At 46.5% G+C, this 19,931-nt stretch overlaps 1 protein-coding gene across 13 annotated transcripts; it reads right to left on the reverse strand.

Annotated features, from left to right (window-relative positions):
* Positions 1 to 306: 306 nt before the first annotated feature.
* Positions 307 to 18,780, reverse strand: NR4A2 (nuclear receptor subfamily 4 group A member 2). 13 transcript variants are annotated; one of them, XM_082631539.1, is made up of 9 exons: positions 9,735 to 10,070; positions 8,067 to 8,261; positions 6,553 to 6,676; positions 5,200 to 6,048; positions 4,277 to 4,406; positions 3,719 to 3,882; positions 2,598 to 2,800; positions 2,029 to 2,207; positions 307 to 1,879 (listed from the first exon to the last, which is right to left on the reverse strand). In XM_082631539.1, coding segments are annotated over exons 2-9 (1,908 nt in total). In that variant the 5' UTR covers positions 8,069 to 8,261; positions 9,735 to 10,070; the 3' UTR covers positions 307 to 1,622. The 13 variants fall into 13 exon arrangements, 12 of the variants coding, with proteins under 12 accessions (XP_082487665.1, XP_082487661.1, XP_082487668.1 ...); XM_082631535.1 differs by lacking the exons at positions 8,067 to 8,261; positions 9,735 to 10,070 and adding an exon at positions 18,233 to 18,780 and having other exon boundaries at positions 5,200 to 5,887; XM_082631542.1 differs by lacking the exons at positions 8,067 to 8,261; positions 9,735 to 10,070 and adding an exon at positions 18,233 to 18,780 and having other exon boundaries at positions 5,200 to 6,065.
* Between the last annotated feature and the right edge of the window lie 1,151 nt (positions 18,781 to 19,931).

Consider the following 19,931-nt stretch of genomic DNA (forward strand, 5'->3'; position numbering starts at 1 on the left):
TGAACTTCTCTTCTGAAAGCTGCACTTACTGGCAAAGTTATCAGAAGAGTTGAGATATTCTCACCTGATTCTGATAAATGTAGGTTGCCACACTGGAAAATTCCGGTTAAGGAAAAATACTGTACAGAATTCTCTGGATAATTAGTTCAATTTCCCAGTTCCTTTTGCCAGAATAGGTCTAAGCTGTCAGAAACTCAGATGTTGAATAAGTGACCTATCCCAAATCAATCTCCAACTCTGTCTATTGTATACTGCTGTTTAGTCATCATTTTTCCTAACCCAGAAAGAAGACAAAATTCTGTTCATTTACATAGTTTATTGTTGTAAACATTAAAATTGTCTTTCTCAAAGAAAGAATTTATCAGGAAAAAAATCAGCGTCTCTAACTGTCATACACCATAGAAAAAAAGGCAGTGACTCATATCGTGTGCCATACTGGAAATATACAAAGAAAAATACTACAGAATATGGCAATATTAAAATTCTTACTCAAACATAAAATAATATATTAACTGACAATCTTAGACATTAAAACAAAAAACAAAAAAATTCAAAGTGCTCAGTAATTTCCAGGGAGTTATGTATATTATAAGCACTCTGGAAACGGTCAAAAGCTGCTGCATGCAAGTTCTGTTTAGCTTTAGACAACAAAATAATCAAGATATAAACTTTCTTTTATCAACATCAACGGTACATACAACACTTACAAACAAGGAATGTTGGACGGTGTTACAAACACTATGTGTCCCTTTTGTCAGGATTTTCTGATGTGTAATACTTGTGCCGACCTATTTTACAATTGAGAAAATGTTTAAGCTCAGATAACTACCAATCTTTATAAAATCTAACAGACTACATAGTGTCTGAAATACTATTTATATAATATAGACATTACTGAAGTAGCAAGTGCCTATAACATTTTCAACCTAGAATCAACATGCTTGTCCCTTTTTTGTGGTTATTTCTTTTTTCTTTTTTTTTTGAAAACACACTTATCTTTTAGAATTTGTAATATTTATTCATAAATAGGCACAAAATAATTTAAAAAGCCAAACTGCATTGGGTAAATTTACAAGCCTTTGCCTTCTTCAACTCATGCCACCCACGCAACATTTAGTTTTACTATATATTACAGCTTTCTTTACAGCAGAAAACTTTGAAGTCTTTTAAAGGGCAATACTTGTGGGTCCCCTTACAATGTGGGTGTGTGTGTATGTGTCTATGTGCATTACATTTGTCTTAACTGCAACAACCAAACATGGCCAAATGTTTTCCGTCATACATTAAGAGGCTTCCTTCTGAACAATAAAATGATTTTTAAACTGATAATAAAAAGTTTATACCACTGTATTGTGTGTAGTCCGTGTTCTAAATCCAGGATGCCCCGGAGCCAAAATGCCCTTTCAGGTTCTGCCTGCAGGTTAGGAAATAGTAACAGTATTTGCTTTTGTTGTTGTTTGTTTGTTTGTTTTCTTTAGAGATCAAGGGCCAAGGTGTATGGAAGGGGTGGGGGCCGGCTAGAGCTGAGGCAGCTCAGGGGGATCTCTCTGCCCTTGTGACTTGCCCCCTCTGGACAGTTTTAGGTTTCTTTCCAGTTTCTTTGAAGTGCATGGAAGGAGGTCTTAGAAAGGTAAAGTGTCCAGGAAAAGTTTGTCAATTATTGCTGGTGGTGGTACCAAATCTTCCAGTTTCAGGTAGAAAATGCGCTGTAGCCCCTGCGTGCAAAGCGTACGGAGTTCTGGAAGCTTCCCCAACAGTTTGGACAAATAGTTGGGGCGGTTCAAGCCCCCATTATTGAAAGTCACATGGTCTTTGAGACAATTTACAATCTTGTTTTGCAGCTCCTCCACTCTCTTGGGTTCCTTGAGACCGTGTCTCTCTGCAGAAAACACAACCAGAAACAAAAGAGGAATGCACCGAGCAGTTAGCTAGCTGACAGGACCGGGGGGGTCGGCAGGCAGCAAGGGAAAACCGGGACGAATCCCACTGGGCAGTTCTGGAGAAGTGCCCTGTGCCTGTGGTACTGACCTGTGACCATAGCCAGGGCAGCAATGCAGGAGAAGGCAGAAATGTCGATGTTCATATTCTGCAAGTTGGAGGAGAATTCAACAATGGAATCAATCCATTCCCCAAAGCCACGAACGCATTGCAACCTGTGCAAGACCACCCCATTGCAAAAGATGAGTTTACCCTCCACTGGGTTGGACCTGCAATTAATACCAAAGAGAGGGGGAGGGGGAGAAAAAGAGAGAGAGAAAAAAGCTAAACAACTAATTACTTGAAGAGCAATAAATGAGGGATTTAAGAGGCACCTAATTACCAAAGAGTTAATAAAACGTAGGCCAGTGGACCTTGAAAGGGTTTAATTTCATAACAATCAAGAATGCCCCCTATCCCACCTCCATTCCATTCATCTAAGGCTTCTGCCCTCACTCCTTCCCTTCTCTTCCTTTTATCTACTCTCCTTTCCCCCTCATTTATTTCCCGTTCTGTTCTCTTCTCTTTCCCCCTTTTCTTTCCCTTTTCCTCTTTCTTTTCCTTTCTTGATTCCTCTCTTCCTCCATTCCCAGCCTTTCTGGATCGCCCTCTCCGTTTACCTGTATGCTAATCTCAGCACAAATAGTTCTAGGAAAGCCGATTCGAAAAGCAGGTCCTGGTCGGCTTTGGGCAGGTCAGCGAAGCCCGGGATCTTCTCCGCCCAGCCCCTGATGATCTCCATGGAGCCCGTCAGGAGATCATAGAATTGCTGGATATGCTGGGTGTCATCTCCACTCATCTGATAGTCAGGGTTCGCCTGGAACTGGAATTTCATTTTAAAAAGCACTTAATGAGGTTCTCTAAAATATATAACCCGTGAAATTGCTAACCTCGTTTCTAGTAGGGGAGCCAGGTTTTTATAACAATTAAACCTCTCTCTGACCAGTAAGGAAATTAGATGTTCCGGGGCAATTAATTCAATTAGGGATGGTGCTATGAGGTCGCTGCTTTAAATATGTAAATTACCATTTCCATACAGACTAAATACGGTGCCAACCAGCCCTGGGAAATGTTCACTCTTATCTCCACAAAACAATTGACACGTTAGTATTCATGCCAGTCCCAGAGTGGGTCTCGAGCAGAGACGCCCTTTGCAAATCTCAATAAAATTGCAGTGGCTTCTAGGTTTGCTTCTAGGCTTGCCCGGCACATTTCCTCCATTTAAAGCACACACATTTCTCATGGCTGGGGTAAAAAAGGAATCTGACCACTTGATTCCCCCGTTCACTGCCATTCCTCATACCCCCTTCTCTTCCCCTTCCCTGACCCGGGAGGAGGCATCCCTCGCCCTGACGGCACCAGAGAGAATGAGGATTAAAGCATCTCATTGGAGGACTGGTGATAGAACCCAAGTGGGGGCTTTTGCACTGCCTCTGGTTTAGGCATCAGAGGCACTGGTGTGTGTGTGTGTGTGTGTGTGTGTCTGCACTGTGGTGCTGGGAAGGGGCCTCACAGAGGTTTGACCACTGTGGCCTACCCTCTCTTCCTTCCTCTGCCCTGTCCTCACGTCTGCAGCCCTAGCAACGCCATCTGTCTTCTGTGGCCCTGCCCTGAGCTGTGAAGCCACAGCCTCGCATGCTTCCTTTATCCCTTGGGCCTGGGGGTTAGTGATGGGTGTGGGGAAGGGGTCCTGCCCATCTGTCAGTTGTCCGAAGGATCCCCCCCCGCGCCAGCTTCTTACCCTGGAATAGTCCAGGCTGGTCATAGCCGGGTTGGAGTCGACATGGGCCCTGACGAGGGCACTGATCAGACTCACCGGGGGCGAGGGGGGAGAGGGCTCCTGTGGGCTCTTCGGTTTCGAAGGTAAACGACCTCTCCGGCCTTTTAAACTGTCTGTGCGAACCACTGCAAAGGAATCGCCGGGTGAGGGCAAGCAAGATCCAGCTGCTCCCTGGGCCCCTCCCCGGAGGAAGGCCGCAGCCGCGGGGCACCCGGCGGGGCGGGGCAGCGCCCCACCGCTTGTAAAGCCTTTACTGACAAGAAGCGTAAAAAAGGGGGGGTTGTTTCATGTCATCTTCCCAATGGGTCGTATAGTTAAAGGCGGGAAGGGCCTAGCGGCTTTCTCCTAGGGCAGGATGGGCTAGCAGGCAGCTGCCGAGTCGTAGAGGCCAGAGGCCGGTGCGGGGGAAGCCGGAGACCTCCCCCCGCCCCCGCCCCGGCTCTGGGAAGTGGGTTTGGGGCCGGAGCAGAAGCTCCCCAAAGGCGCAGACTGGGGAGTGGGCTGCTGGCCCCAACCTACCTTCTTTCACCATCCCAACAGCCAGGCACTTCTGAAATCTGCAGTACTGACAGCGATTCCGGCGCCGCTTGTCCACTGGGCAGTTTTTATTTGCTAAACACACGTATTTCGCGTTCTTTTGCACCGTGCGCTGCAAAAGGAGACAATACAGGCCGGAAAAAAAAATTTTTTTTTCTCTTGAAAATCCAACAATTCAGGGAATCCAGACACAATTTCTGAACGGCCGGGATCCACACACCCTCCCCATAAACAAACACATACACAACTCCTTTTTATTTTTTTCTTTTTCCTTTTCTTTCTCTCTCTTCTCTTTTTCCTCCCCCAGGGCATTTAACAGAAGAAAATTGATAGCGTTAACATTTGAGCTAACCTTGCCGCTCCTTGCTGTGTTTTATATGCCAAGAGAAGAAGGAGACGCTCAGTAAATACAAATCCGTGGGCATTCATATTATTTACATTCCTTAGAGACCTTCTCTATTTAAAATGATAAGATTATTCAATCAGGATGGCGAAATAAAGAGATCACTTAATTTGACCATAGGGAATTCTGTTCCACTTGGTTAGCTCAGACACGGTTCTCTGTCCTAACCAATTTCAATCTGAACAGAGAAGACAGCTCCTAGCACATGCAAATGACCCTCTTCCAACTCAGCTCCGGCCACTTCGGGCGGGGGCTCGCCGGGTCGGCTGCGTGCGGCGGATGCGACCCCGGGTCTCCCGGTCTTCCAACTTCCCTTTCCCAGGCACCCAGAAGCCTCCGCCGCAGCCCAGGGGCGGCTGCAGGGCAGCCCCCGTGGACCCCGGGAGTCGGACGGTCAGGGGCCAGTTGGCGCCGGGCGCCTGCACCCCGGTGGAGCCAGCACTCTGAGGCTCCGGGCACTAGGGGGCCCCTACCTGTCTCCTCCGCCCCCGTCCTGGCTCACCTTAAAGAACCCTTTGCAGCCCTCACAGGTGCGCACGCCGTAGTGCTGGCAGGCCGCGTTGTCGCCGCACACGGCGCACAGCCCCTCGTTGGAAGGGGAGCCCCGCGACGGCGGCGAGGGCACCTGCGTGTCGAGCAGCTGCGACGCGTGACCGATCTGCAGGCCGGGGAAGCCCATGGACGCGGGCTTTCGGATGGGGTTGGGCACAGCGAAGGTCTGCCCGTCCACCACGTGGTGGCTGCTCGCCGGCTCCGGGTTCATGGGGACGTGCAGGGGTCCGTCGAAGCGCATCTGGCAGCTAGACACGGGGGTGCCGGGGGGCGACTGCTTAAAGGAGAAGAGGGAGAGGCGGGAGACCGGCGTTTTCCTCTGCTCAATCATGTGCGTGGTGGCCACGTAGTTCTGGTGGAAGTTGTGGAGGGAGCCTGGGTCGTCCCACATGGGGCTGTGCTGCACCTGGAAGCCCGGGGTGGTGGGCGTCGGGGGAGAGGAGGGCTTGTAGTAAACCGACCCGGAGTGCGGCATCATCTCCTCGGACTGGGGGGGCAGGTGGCTGTGTTGCTGGTAGTTGTGCATCTGAATGTCTTCTACCTTAATGGAGGACTGCTGTCCGGACAGGGGCATTTGGTACAAGCAAGGTGGCTTGACGTCGTAGCCTGTGCTGTAGTTGTCCATAAAGGTACTGAAGCTGGGGAGAGAAGTGGTGGCAGTGATTTCAGTGTTGGTGAGGTCCATGCTAAACTTGACAAACTCTGGAGTTAAGAAATCGGAGCTGTATTCTCCCGAAGAGTGGTAACTGTAGCTCTGAGAAGCGGGGCTGGCTCCTTGAGGCGAGGACCCATACTGCGCCTGAACACAAGGCATGGCTGGAAATGAAACAGGGTAATATACACTCAGCCTGGTCAACTGAACACTTTCTCCCGGGCTCGGGTACACCTGGAGCTACACCGGCAGCCCGCGGCGGTCAGAGAGCACGTAGGGGCGCGAGAGGAAGGGCGGAGAGTGCGAATACTGCGGAGCGAAACAGTGCAGGACAAGGAAAGGCTGATCCAATAAAGACCCAGAACTAGAAAGCTATTACAGTCTCCATTCCCGGATATTTCCAGCGCCTCCCCCTCCGCCCCCTTTCATGGGTAATCCCTCTTCAATGAGCCTTTCCTCTGAAGCTCGGGTTCAGCAAGCTCAATCCAGAAATCAAGTTGAATTGCACAATGAGAAACTTGTTCCCGAAGGCGATGGGTCGGGGGGGAAAAACTTAAGTTACAGGGTTTGCTGGGAAAGATCGCATTGCCCTGTTTCTTGACGTTTACGGAACTCGGGGGAGGGAAAGAAAAAAAATGAAGTTGCACTAACCTTCAGCTGAGTTACAGGCGTTTTCGAGAAAATTAAAGGTGGACAGTGTCGTAATTCAATGAAGGACAAAGTTTCCAAGATTTTTAGAAAAGCAGTGGAGAGCCCAGCCTGGCAGATCTCCTCCCTGAAATAAAGACACAGGAAGCCTTAGGGTGACTTTCTGGACAGATTTGGCTGGGCATCTGTATCACCAGGCAGGCCCTTCTATGCCTTTCTTGATTGTTTAATTGGAAATTAGTGTGGAGCCTTTATCAAACAGCATTTAAAATGAATGTCTAAAAGAGATGGCTGGAAACAACAGAAATTTTCACCCACTGACTGTGTTGATCCTTGCAGAGAATACCTCTGAAGAAGGAAAGGTATTCCATGTACTTATTTATGATGAAATAAATTGGCCCCTTTACTGGGTGTTTGGGGGCAGTGCGAGGGGAGTGTCATTTCCATTTTAGTTTAATTCAAAACTAAATAAGAAGAAACTGGGGTTTAATAAAATACAGCACTGGAACCTTCTCTTGAATTTTTTTTTCCTGTGGTGAAACTGGCTTTTCATCTAGGAAGCAGGGAAGGAAGTAGAAGTCAAGAATATAAAATGTGAAAACAATCTCTTCCTTCACCCCCTAGGAGTTACAAAATGTTAGCAAGGCCCGGTAGCCCTGAAGGCAATCTTAATGGAAGCATCTGGATTTCCTAAGAGCTTTTGATGGAGTACTGGGTTTGGGGATACAGGTGAATGGGCATTCACTTCTCCAGGAAATTTGTCTTTCATCTTTAATGGCCAAGAGGTGGAAACAGGGGACCCTATTTTTTCAGGAGCATCTTAGTCAGTTTCAGGGAGAGGGAAATGCTGCATATCCAATAGTGGCACCGGTGTTTGAAGCACCTCTCAACATAGCAAGCTGAGCACCTTTCCTATCCAGCCTTCCACAATCTGCTACTTGCTGGAACAAGGCATTCTTGTGTCCTAGTACTTTTCAGATGTTCCCACTTGGAAGGCATTCTAGAGCATAGACGATTGTATTACTAATGAAAAAGAAAGCCAAACATCCAATTCTGTTCTCCTCCCCCACCCCCCTTCATAATCTTGCTTCATGGAGGAGGGAGGGTAACCAGAAAAAGTAGAAAGAAAGGAGACCCTTGACGGATATGCCTGTGCTGGATATTAACCCTCTGGTAACTTCGCAGCTTCATAACTACTCTAAATAGTCTGTCTCTCTGTCTCTGCCTCTCTGACAAACTCACAAACACAAGCGCGGCATATGTCAAAACCAGAAATTTCAAGCAACTTAGTAACAGGTCACTCTACCAACCGCCCCTCCTTACTCAACAGTACCCAAGAGACACGGGCACGCTGGCCAGCCGCGGTGATACAGTTCCCAAGCAACACATAAACTGAAGAACTTTCACTCTCCCTGTCACTTTGTGGGCAGCGTCCAGGTCCCTCGTATACACAGGACTTGGAGTCTACGTGTCCAAAGACCACAATCAATTCCGCACCAAGAGCAAACTTTGCGCACATTTCCGCGTGTTAAGTCCGCAGCTCCCGAAACTGTGCAAGCCTCCCTCTCACGTCCACCAATGAGAAGCCTGGAAGCCTCTGTTGGGTGGCAAAGCAGGAGTTCCGACAAATGCCCTCTGTAGCTGCGCACACCTACTCCCCATCCTCCGGCCCCACTCGCGCTCCGCGCCTTCGGCGCCCACTTCCAGAGAACCTGCACCACACAAGCGGGAAGAAGAGACGTGCAAAAACAGAAAGAAGGATAAAAGAACGCGAGCTGTACGGGCTGCACCTACTCACTTAGGAGTTCTCCGTGTCTCTCTTCATTCATTCAACTCGGCCAAAGTGTAGTTCCCTCCGGGAGTCGGGGTGGCAGGGTCGGGGAGGGGTGGGCGAGAGGGGCGAAGGGAACGGAGGCGCCGAGAGCGGGGAGGGAGCAGGGGAAGGCGGCGGCTGGGCAGGCGAGCGGGACCGCGGAGCCTAGCGCGAGCCACCGGGCGGACTGGCCCTGGCCGCCAATGTGCCTTTGTTTATGTGGCTCGCGCTGCCGCTGCCAACATTCACCTAAAGTCTCCGCGCGTCAGCGCGCGTCAGCGGCCTGCCGCCCAATCGCCGAGCCGCCGCGCTCCCCAGACTCCTGGCCGGCGCTCGCTTTGGTATATTTCCGACCTGACGTCACGAGCAGGGCCGATTTTAAGGTGGGAACCGTTCAGGGTTCACCTTGGTAGCCAGCTAGGTTTTTTTTTTTTTTTCCCTTTTCCGAAAGAGGTGTGACCTCTCCACTTAGGTCCGCGCAGCCCACAGAGCCTCGACATCTCCCCTCCCCACGCCCCCACCCCCGGCCAATCCCCGCGCCGCCGCAGCGGTCCGGCAGCTCACAAGTGGGGGAGGGTGCAACAAAAGCCCGAGCGGAAGGGGACCCAGGCGTGGGCCAGGTAACCAGCACCTGGAATCGCACGAGAACGGGGCGTGCCTGGCAGCACCCTAACCTCGCCCACCCACAATTGCCACCCCCGTTAGCGGAAGCGAGTACAGATGTCCCATGACACGAGACGCTCGGAGGGCTCAGGCAATTGGGGTGGGCTTTCCCTAGTCCAGTGCATCCCCCTTTTCTCTTTTTTCCTGTCCCCGGCCTTCTCATCTAGCATATTCTCTCTCTCTCTCTCTCTCTCTCTCTCTCCCTCCCTCTGTCTCTCTCTGTCTCTCTGTCTCTCTGTCTCTCTCTCTCTCTCTCACACACACACACACACCAAGGTGGAAGAGAGTAGGTATGGCCTATTTTCTATGTTCCCTTCTTTCCTTGCAGTGCTCACGTGCGAGGGAAGACGTGGTGCGTGGGGAGGGAAGCGGAAAGGAGAGGGTAGCCAGTGACCCAGCCCTTCAGGGACCCCCAAAGTCAAAGTGAGGCGTCACCCACTTTCTTTTCTCAGACAATGCAGCCGAGCGCCAGGCAACAGGTGTGTTCTGCAGAAAGGTGCCCCAGCCTCACCTTTTACCAACTCTCATACTTTGACACTACTGGGTGCCCATCAACTCGTGTCTTTCCACGAGTTTTAGGGAAATAAATCTACCCTCCTCTGAAGCACAAGGGCTCTCGAAGCTTCAATCTGAGAGCCAAGAGGGAAAGACTAAACATGGGGGAAGCGGCGGGGAGGGGGGGGTGGTTCTAGATCTCTGCGAGGCGTACGGTGTGTGCGTTCAGCCTTCCCAGGAGTGGGGCCCGGCGGGCGACCGGAGCTCGCCGCACCCCCGCAGCCGCCCCAGCCGCCGCAGACTCCGCTTCGCAAGTCAATCCACCTCCAAGCTGAGGGCTCAAGGCGCTTTCTAGCAAAGAAACGCCGCTTCTCCCGGGAGCAAGCCCCCTTCCGGGTTCCTGGGCTCGAGCTGGACGGGCCTCGGGGCTTCTCCCATGGGGCTGGGGAGTTAAAGGGGGAGGGAGGGTTCGGAGGCGTCCCCCTCCTCCGCCCAAGAAGACTTCCAGCCGCCCCTCCCCCTCGGCGTAGCTCGCTTCCAGGCTCGGGGCCCCTTTGCACACCCCCATCCTGGTGTTCCCAGTACAGGCGGGCCGAAATCGCCGTGGAGCTCTCCGCCTTACGGTGCCGCTCAGCTCTAATCTGCACCCCAGCCTTTGCCCTCTCCCGCCGCCTCCTGCTCCCCGGCGGCCGGAGAGGCGTTGCCATCAGGTGCCCCGAGGCTGCCCCAAGAAGCCGCAGGCTCTTCTGCACCGCATCCTCGGGAAAACCTACGTGACCACCTTAAGTTTCCCCCAGATGTTGCGACTGCTGCTGCTGCTACTGCAGCCACCGCGGCGGCTCAGCGGTGCCCTAGCGGGCGCGAGGAAAAATAAAACCAGGAAGTGTGTGTGAGAGCGCGCGCGCGCGTGTGCGTGTGCGTGTGTGTGTGTGTGTGTGTGTTGGGTGGTGGCGGGGGGGGAATGTTGCGGTGGCGAGTGAAGGTGTGTAAGTAGGGGGATGAGAGGAGGAGGGCGAAGAATAGCTTATTAGCATGAGCTGGGTAGCGTCAGCGCCCTGTGGGCAGAAACGATTCCACGCGAACGAAAGGGAAAAAGTGAGAGTTTGGAGAGCAGGGGAGAAGGAAAGCGGTGGGGGTGGCGGTGACGCAGGGGCTCAGGCATTGACGCACCCGCCGGGCTGGGCCCAAAATAGCAGCAGCTCTAGCTCGGTGGCGCCCTCCCGGGTTCCCTTCCCCTTCCACAAGGGAGCAGGACGCGCGGCCTGGGGGAGCTTTCCTTGATCCCAGGGGTGGGCCAGGCTCCCAGCAGCTATTTTCAGGCAGTCGGAAATTCAAGCGCAGCCATGCTGGAGTGGCAGTTATTGTTTTTTAATATATTCCTAGGAAGGCGGGGGCCAGGAGAACTTTAAGGTTGTAACCATCATTCTCCAAACACCAATACTCACGTCTAAGTAGGTACATTCCCTCCACACGCTCCTCCTCCCTTAAACCATTTAAAAAAACACTTGGCTTTAGCCTGGGTTGAGTCTGCGGGCAATTTGAAAATTCTTTCCCAGTAAGTGGGAAAATGTGCTGGAGTTCTTAAAGTGAGCTCCAAGGAAGACAAACATTGTAATGTGATGGGTTATTCTATAACAGCAACCTGTCGAGTCTGGCTTCTTGATAACAGAGCTTTTGCTCAAGTCTTAAGGCACCCAAGATCGAGACGCAGTTTTCACAGCAGCTTATTATAACAATTATTAGTAACCGGAAATGGATTGAATAAATACAACATCAAAATGAGAAAAAAAGGTGGCTTTTTTTGCCTTCTATTCTACAGTCCATATGAATTTTCTCTCTCCTCAAATTCCTATTCTAGCTCCTAGGAAGTGTGTCTTCTTGGGAAGACACACTGGATGCAAGGCGGATAAACTCACTTAAACCCATTATTGGGTAAGCTATTTCTTGGGTTGGTATTTTTGGTAGGGCTCAGATGTGCTCGGGGTGAAAAGGATCCAGCAGACATTAGAAAGTGTAAAGAATGACCACGCTCAAAGCTCCAGACTCCTGTGTCCCCACCAGATTCTGATGGAACAGCCTCAGTAGAAGGGCCAATGTCTGTAATTGACTGATCCTGTCAGTAGGGGGCCTGACTCCACAACGTTCAGGAAGATACATCACACACACATACACACACACACACACGCACAAGCACATACACACACAACTAGCTATTTACTACTTAGGCCAAGCCCCAGGAGAGCTTGCTGCAAGCCAAAATATTCATATTCTGCTGGAATTCATAAATAACTACAAATCTTTGATTCTATTCTGTATTTCTCAAAAAGGGAAACAGTTTAACACTGGAATTAGGTTCACAACAGATTTTCTTTATTTCCTCCTGTCCATGTTTAACTCACTGTTAGCTCACAGGGAGAAAAAAAAGTCAAAATGGTAATAAAATCTTTCATTTTATCACCAAGCAGTTCAAATTTGGCATTTAGTTTGGAAAAATGAAAGCATGTTTTAAAATCTTATGATTACATGTTTAAATAAATTATAGTTTAGAAGAGGATTCCTGTGGGTGTATTTGCTAGTACATAAGAGAATGCTTTTGTGAATAGAGGTTTAATTACACATATAATGGAATCAAAATGTAGAATTGAACAACCTTTTAGAATATGTTCAAATGATGCTCTAGGCTAAAAGAAACTGAAATTCTGCATTTATATGACTGCAATCCTGCAAGATTCTTGAACATAAATAGATTCTTGAATATAAACTATTTTATAACTCGATTAGAAAACAATAATGTTTCTTTCAGGGCCCAGAGTCTGATATAACTTTAAATTATTGCCATGTATAAATACATAAAGTTACCCCAAATGAAGGTCAGTGTTCTTAACAATTTACAATAAATGGGAATAAAATTGATCCTATCCATAAGTAGGCCCTTCTTTTGAAACCAACTAAAATAAATTACAAAAGTTTTATTTCTATCAATATACAGTATTAGATGACCTCAGAAACAGCATATAGGAAAATAATGTTACTATGTTATCTTTTATGATATTAGCCAATATTAAGCAGAATATATTGGTACATATATAGAAAAAACATTTTCATAAAAAAACAATGTAAATAATGCATACTCACATCTAAACCGAAGTATTTATTTTATGCAAGGCTAGGCAGATTATACTTAATAAAATTGAGATTTTGGTATAATTTAGAAAGCAAACATGGATTTAATTCCATAGGGTTTTGTATCTTAATGCATGGGAAAGGGGTCTTAAGGGATTTATTTCACTATTCTCCCAAAATGTACTCAGAGTAGCCCTTAGCTCTTACAATTCAAATATAGTAAACAGATATACCTGTTATGCTATAAGAATCAAGGTAACTTGAAGACATTTCACAATAATATTAGTTAATGGAGCCTATGTTAAGCATAAAGTGAGACATATTTTAAGTTATATTTGGACAATTTCCATGGCATTTGTTGCCATTCAGCAGGAAGTTTTACATTAGTGATAGAAGAAAGAAATTTTCACTTTGAAAAAAACTCAGTTTCTGAAAATACAAAATCATTTTTTAATATGGAAGGTTTTTGGTTATTTGCTTTGCCATTTCACTTGCATTAATAAGATACTAATCAAGCAATCATTTGTTCCTCTTTTATGAGATGCCTAGAGAATAAGTCAAATGCTCAGCTGGTAATTCACATTTTGGGTAGTTGTGGCTTTTGCTCAGTTTTACCCAGCCCATTTTTCACTCCAAACCACTTAATGCAAAGACTTTAAAAATTGTTTCTTGCTTTGATACAGTACTCAGTTCTAGAAATGTGGAAAGATGTGCAGAAGAAAACAGCACTCTTTTTTTCTAGAAGCATCTACTTATAAATTAAAATTCTAAAACTGAACATATGGTAAAACCTCATGCCACTCAAAAAGTATTTGCATAATAAAAATCCTTCATCTTTTCTCTAATTCTTGACTCTCAGTAACTATCTCCTAAATATTTACTTTAAATTAACCACTTAAAATTTTCTTTTTGTTGTTGTGGTAAAAGACACATAACATAAAATTTACCATCTTACATTTGTTAAGCGTACAGTTCAGTCATGTTATATACAGTCATGCTGTTGTGCACCAATCATCACCATCCACCCCCATAACTCTTCATCTTATAAAACTCTAACTCTCTAACCATTAAACAATAACTCTCCATTCTCCCCTCCTCCCAGCCCCTGGTAATCACCAATATTTTCTTATGTAAGAATTCTTCTTGATTAAGCAAGGAAGTGTTACTTTGGTTTTAGATTTCCTTGCTGATTTCACTAAACATGGGAGTCATTAAAATGTACAAAGTCCTGAAAGACACTTTAAAGATTCTGAAAATAAGTTGCTATATGCTAAGAATATATCTCAGACACTTGAAATTCTAGAAGTAGCTGATAACATTAGTAACCATCACAGTATTACATAGAATTTTCTTTTAGTAGATAAAATACATACACTTTGCAATAGTTTTCATATGTATATCATAGCTGGTTAGTTTTTGTTTTACCTTTAATGATAAAATAACCATTTTTGATTTTTTTTCCTCAGACTAACTGGCGTATAGAAACTTCTCAATTTAATAAAAAATGAAGACATGTTATTGATATATTATGACAGACATATATGCCCTTTTTTATCATAATTCTGCAATTATCAAGCCTACAATTTTAACACTACAAAAGTAACTTATAGCAAGGACCCTTATAGTGATAAGTAATAAATCTAATTACCATATCCTTTGAATAGATGTAATATAAATTTCATTGCTCACTTAAAAGTTCTAAAGTTAACAGCATAAACTTGAAGTTGAGTAATTAAGTAATCCTTATATAGACACTTATTAAAGTATTTATACATATTATCTTAAATCTACATCTATCATTTTGCCAATTAAAATTAGGACTTTAATTGCAATTAAGTAATTTAATTGCCAATTGAACAGCAAAATTGCTAAGTGACTAATTTTAATGCCTATTTTAATTACCAATCATGACTGGGGAGGGAGCTAATCAAGTTACATCAAGCAGTACCAGAGTAATGATGTGAAGAAAAAAAAAAAGTAGAACAAACATTCAAGGCTACACGCTTTAAAAAAAGAAACATAAATTAAATAAATGCAAACACAATCTTATAAATGTATAAAAATACTGTATTTCAATATCTGAATACAGAACATGAAATAGAGCAAGATTAATTAAAGAAGCCTCTGTCCATCTTCAAAGTAAGGAACACCAAATCAAAATTTTATGTGTTATTTACATGGCCACCACACTAACCCAGGTAAAAACAAAGCTGCATATAGTCGCGAATAAAAGATTGTTTCCTGCTTGGCTGGTTAAATATTTACAGATTGACAGTTTTTTTTAAACATGTTTAAATGAAAGGCTATAAAAGAGAGAAACAAGTTTCCAATGCAGCAATGTGGTTTTAAGTTTGAAAAGCAAACAGGGCCAGTGCAGTGGGACTATATACTCTTTCCTGATGGCTCTCCTCCCCACACTCACTCACTCAAATGAAGTGTACCATTAGAGGTCTAATGCCTATCCACAACTTGTCCTATATTACCTTGAGAAAGGCATAAATCTGTCCTATCTTAAATATTTTAAAATACATTCATAGGTTAAAAAAAATAGAAAGCATCTAGGATTACATCACAATTAAAATTACTTAGAGCATGGGCAATATACCTTGTCCTAATAGTATTTCTTAATTTTCAATTAAAATATACCTGCCGGCTCAAGATTAAGACTGTAAACCAGCAGGCAACCAAAAACTCTGGTGAAAATCTTGGCCAATACAAACACATTTTCAAAAGTTTTCATATTCAAACAAATTCTCAGATCAGCAATATGGAAGGGCCATATTGAAAAAGGTAGGTGAAGTTGGGAGCTCAAAAAACAGGAAGTGATTCCCTGGTAGACAATAACAATACCACTACTTTCCAGCTATAGGGATCCCCTTGGCAGCCAGACACCTCATCTAGAGTAACAATGGACAACCATCAAATCTTTGTTTAAAATAAGTCATGATGCAAGATACATATCTTGCTTTTGCTACTATATATGTATAACAAATATACATAGTTTTTGTCTACAAAAACTATGGGCCCGAAATTATTCACAATGTATGTAATATAACTTCAGGAAAAGCAAATATTGCTGCTTAGGATTTTATGTACTAATGGACTTGAATTCTGAAATAAAGCACAGCAGGACTTTCAGCCTGGCTTTTGAAGAACATGTTAATAATCATGGGGCTTGACAGAAGCCTGCAATATCTGCTCATGACAATAACAGCTTTATAAGGCGAGTTCTGTGTGACTGGTTAAAGGACACATTCACTGTCTATTCAGAAGTCATGGAGATGGAGTCATTATTGACAACCTCACTACTGATCAAGGTTAAAACTCATTGAATGCTGACGCTACAGAGAGAAATACAACCTCAGCCACTAAAAGACTGCCAAAAACAGTCTCCAGTAAGGGTTGCCATAACTCAGATATATCTTATTTTGTTCTGTATAAAATTTTCTGCCATTTACATACACAAAAGATCTTATATTATTTGATAATCATTATCAAAATTATTGCCCTAACTCAAGCACTAGTTAACAAATCATCAGTCATTACAAAAAGAGAAAAGAAAGGAGAAATATTATCTTGTAATTTAAAAATGAATATGAAACTTGTATGACTGAAAATATGTATATTTTCAGACTATGTCCATTTTGTGTATTTCGCTAGTTTATCAGTTCACATGAATTAATGTGGTTCACATATTGCTGGATGCAAAATCTTTTAAAAGATAGTATGTCTATAGCTTTTAGATATCCCTTAATAGGTAAAAGTTTAAAAACAAAGTTATCGTAAATTATTTTACTTTTTTTTTATCCTTATTTCTTGTTTTTCAGTGTTGCCTCTCCTCATTAGTGAAGGAAAAAGGAGGGATACAGTAAAAGACAACCATGTTTATAATCTGAAATTAGAGCCAATCAATTAAATATTTTATTAATCACCAGGGTATTTTTTTAGAAGACCTGTGAAATATTACAGAATCATTCCACTAGGATCTGACAGTGAGCTCAGTATGCCGTCACTGACATTTGGTGGGGGGGGGGGGAATAACAAACGACCAGTATTACCACATCCAGGATTCAAGTCAAAGTACACACATAGTTGAGGGCATGGAGGCAGGGAGGGAAGGGTATAGAAACTAGTTTACTAAGGAGGTCCTTCTTATCTTTCTTATATTTCATATTTCTAAGTACTTTTCCATAAGTTACTTTCCTAAGTTTAAGAATGACTGAAGTATAAAAAAACAGAATTTCAAATAGTTAATAAATGGCTTTAGGAGTTATATTGAAACGACTCACAGAACACATAATTTTCTTAGGAGTCCTTTAATTTTCTGATTCAGAAAGTACGGTATTCCTAAAGACTGCTCTTAAGTACCTAGCTCTGGAAATCATATTTTCCATTTCTCCATACCCTCATCGATTAGTATTTGGTCAGCTGATTGGCAGTTACCAAGACAACAGTTTTGCTAAACTTTATAAACTTTCTATCAGCCAGAGGTGGGGGGGAGGGGGGCAAGACAGAAACGGATTTTACAGCCAGAATGGTGTGACAGAGCCCCTCAAACTACAAATAGATGTTACAAATCTGAAACGTAGCTCTGTAGTTCAATTTATACCACAGAAACTGTGAGATGCTACCTTCCTGTTGTTATAACGTATCAGGTCAAGGGATATAAATTGTACCAGGTAATTCATTTTGCCATTCAGAGAGTCATTAAGTTCCTCCCAGAATATACGTGATTGATATCCCTGGAGGTGAAAGGCTAAAGGAAACATATGGCAACATGTTGCATTCCGTATGCTATCTGCCCATCCGTGCTTAAGCTGCCATTAGCAACATCTGTACCTAACTGAAATCCAGCTGCGCCGACGCCGGCTGACGGAATTGTACTTGGGGGGGAAATCTAGCTTAGCGCCATTAACTTGAGACTTAGAGTCTATGTACCAGGACGGATGGAAGCTTTCACAATTAGACGAGACGACACAAATGCTTTATTAAAGTTTAATTTTGAACTCCCAATTAGCGAAACTGCATTATAAATCGACTGCAATTTCCTAGAAGGCACAGCAAGTTCTCTGCCTGCCTGCCACGTGCGAGAGGCTCCGGAGCCAGCTTCCCCAGCTACCGGCTGCTGAAAGGGGACGGTTCAAAGCTGCTCTCCGCATCCCAGGAAGTCCCTAAAATCCTCGCCAGCCCCTCCTTCCGCGGGGCGGGGGCGGGCGAGGACCGAACCCGCGGCGAGGGGGTGGGGGGGAGGACTCAGATGTCCCCGGAGTTGGGAGGGAAGCAAGGGGTGGGAGTGGGCGGGGGAGGGGCGACGGGGGGGGCCTGCGCGGAGGGGGGGGCCTGAGCGGAGGGGGGCGGGGGTCCTCTAGTATCCGAGCCTCTCCGGAGGAGCCTCAGCTAGTCACGCAGAAGTTTCTCTTTCGCTCTTCGCGCTACACACCCAGGTTGGCTTCCTGCGGGCAGGCCAGGGGTCCGGAGAGCGGGGGAGGAGACAGGAGACCCGGAAGGGCTGCCCGGCATCCACACCCACCCCAGGTCCCCTCCCCCGACCCCAAACAAAGCCCCCACTCCAGGTCCAGGATACGTTACCTGCCTGGCGCTCCCGGCCCCTCGGTCACCGCGTCCCCCGCTGGGCGCGCCTTGGGCGGGTCCCGCTCCCCGGGACGCACAAAGTGGTCTCCCCCGGCCGGCTAAATCCCACTCTCTCGTCATGTTGGGGGCCAAGAAGGGGGAGCGGGGGAGGTGGAAGCGGAGGTTGGGGCAAGGAGAACTGACTGATAAAATTTTTTTAAAAAAGAAAAAAGCAGCAGCCGGCGGGGCCCGGCCAGCGGCAGAAGAGGCCGGTTACGTTTCGGGGGTCTCGGGCGAGAGAGAGGGGGGGTCGGGGAGCGGCCGCCCGCCCCCCTCCCCCCGGCCCCCAGCGGCGACGGCAGCTGCACACACAGAAGCCCATTGTCGCCGGCGCCCGGCGTGCAGCCCCGCGGACTCGGCCCCGCGGCCAAGCGCGTCAGCGGCCCCGTCAGCCGGGCCGGGCTCCGTGACGCGCGCGCAGCCCGCTCTATAAATAACCCGCCGCCGGGCGGTTCGGGCGGCTTTCCAGTGACGCCGGGGCGAGGCGCGGGAGGAGGAGGGCGAAAGGAAACAATGAAACCGCCCGCCGCCCTCCTCCCAGGCCGCCCTGGGCGCTTCTCGCCGCGCTCCCCTGTCCCCGCCCCGACCCGCCCTGCCCGGAGCAGAGCGCGCGTGTGGGAAAGACCTCGCAGAGCCTGCGTCCCCCGAGCCCGCCAGGAGACTCGGGGGTTGGGACCCATCGCTCTCCCCCGGGGCGGGAGGGCGGCTACTTACACACCGGGGAACGGGCCGGGGGAGGGAACTTGGCGACGAGTTTAGCGAATGGGTCGCTGTGTTACTTACTCCCAGACTGATTTAAACAACTTGATGCTTGCTCCGACGCTTTCCCACACCCGTTCTAATACAGGTCGGGTGTGTTCATGGCAGTAAACCCTCACTTCAAAACAAAACACAACACTTCCCTCTTAAACGTTCTGATCTAGCGTATTTTAAAGTATATGCCTGTGTTTGCATCTCATAGGGTTCTGCCTACATCCTACCCTGTATCTGGATTATATCCTTCCTTTCCTAAATTCCACCGGAATTATTTATCTAGGTTTTTGTCGGGCCAGGCCTACGTTACTGTTTTCATTTGGGGAGTTGTATAAAGGGTGCCCAGTAGAAGCAGCTTGGGCGTGGGTTCCCGGACTCATGCTCTCAGTCCCAGAGCCTTTTTGCATGTCTTTTTGGCCTTGAACATACCATAGGCCTTGAACGTAGAACATTTGAATTTTCCAAAGTCTATAATATTTCAACGTCTTAGACTTTCATCAAGGCTGCCATTTAAAAGGGGCTTTTTCTATAGGTAAATTTTTTCTGAGGACTTTCTGTCTTGCTTGCATATTTAGGCCATTCTGTCCTACACCCGGACACTCCTCCCTATTAAGGTGCCCATGTACAACTGGAGGCAGTCTGTCTTCCCGGAACCATCAATTAATGGACTAGTAAGACAGGAGTTCCTCTTGAGCAGAAGATCTCACATATATGAACTCCACGTTTTCTGGGATGCTGATATCCATAGTTTGCAGAAACAAGCAAAGTTCTGAAGTGACCAGGCACGGATAGAGTGAGTTAAAAGGGCTGAGGAAGTGGTTCTTGGTTCACAGTCAAGACAAAGTAGTGTAATGAAGGGTTCACTGGGCCGGTTTTCAGGTTTTAATTCTATATTCATTGTATC

This window comes from Mesoplodon mirus, assembly GCF_964341445.2.
Source record: "Mesoplodon mirus genome assembly, chromosome: 8".
Lineage (NCBI taxonomy): Eukaryota > Metazoa > Chordata > Mammalia > Artiodactyla > Ziphiidae > Mesoplodon > Mesoplodon mirus.

Coding starts and splice junctions, on each gene's coding strand:
- NR4A2 (XM_082631533.1), bottom strand. CDS start 8,378: ATGAATGAAGAGAGACACGGAGAACTCCTAAGTGA. Junction 3,883..4,276: donor TGTTGGGATGGTGAAAGAAG/GTAGGTTGGGGC, acceptor ATTCCTTTGCAG/TGGTTCGCACAGACAGTTTA. Junction 2,801..3,718: donor CCAGCCTGGACTATTCCAGG/GTAAGAAGCTGG, acceptor ATGAAATTCCAG/TTCCAGGCGAACCCTGACTA.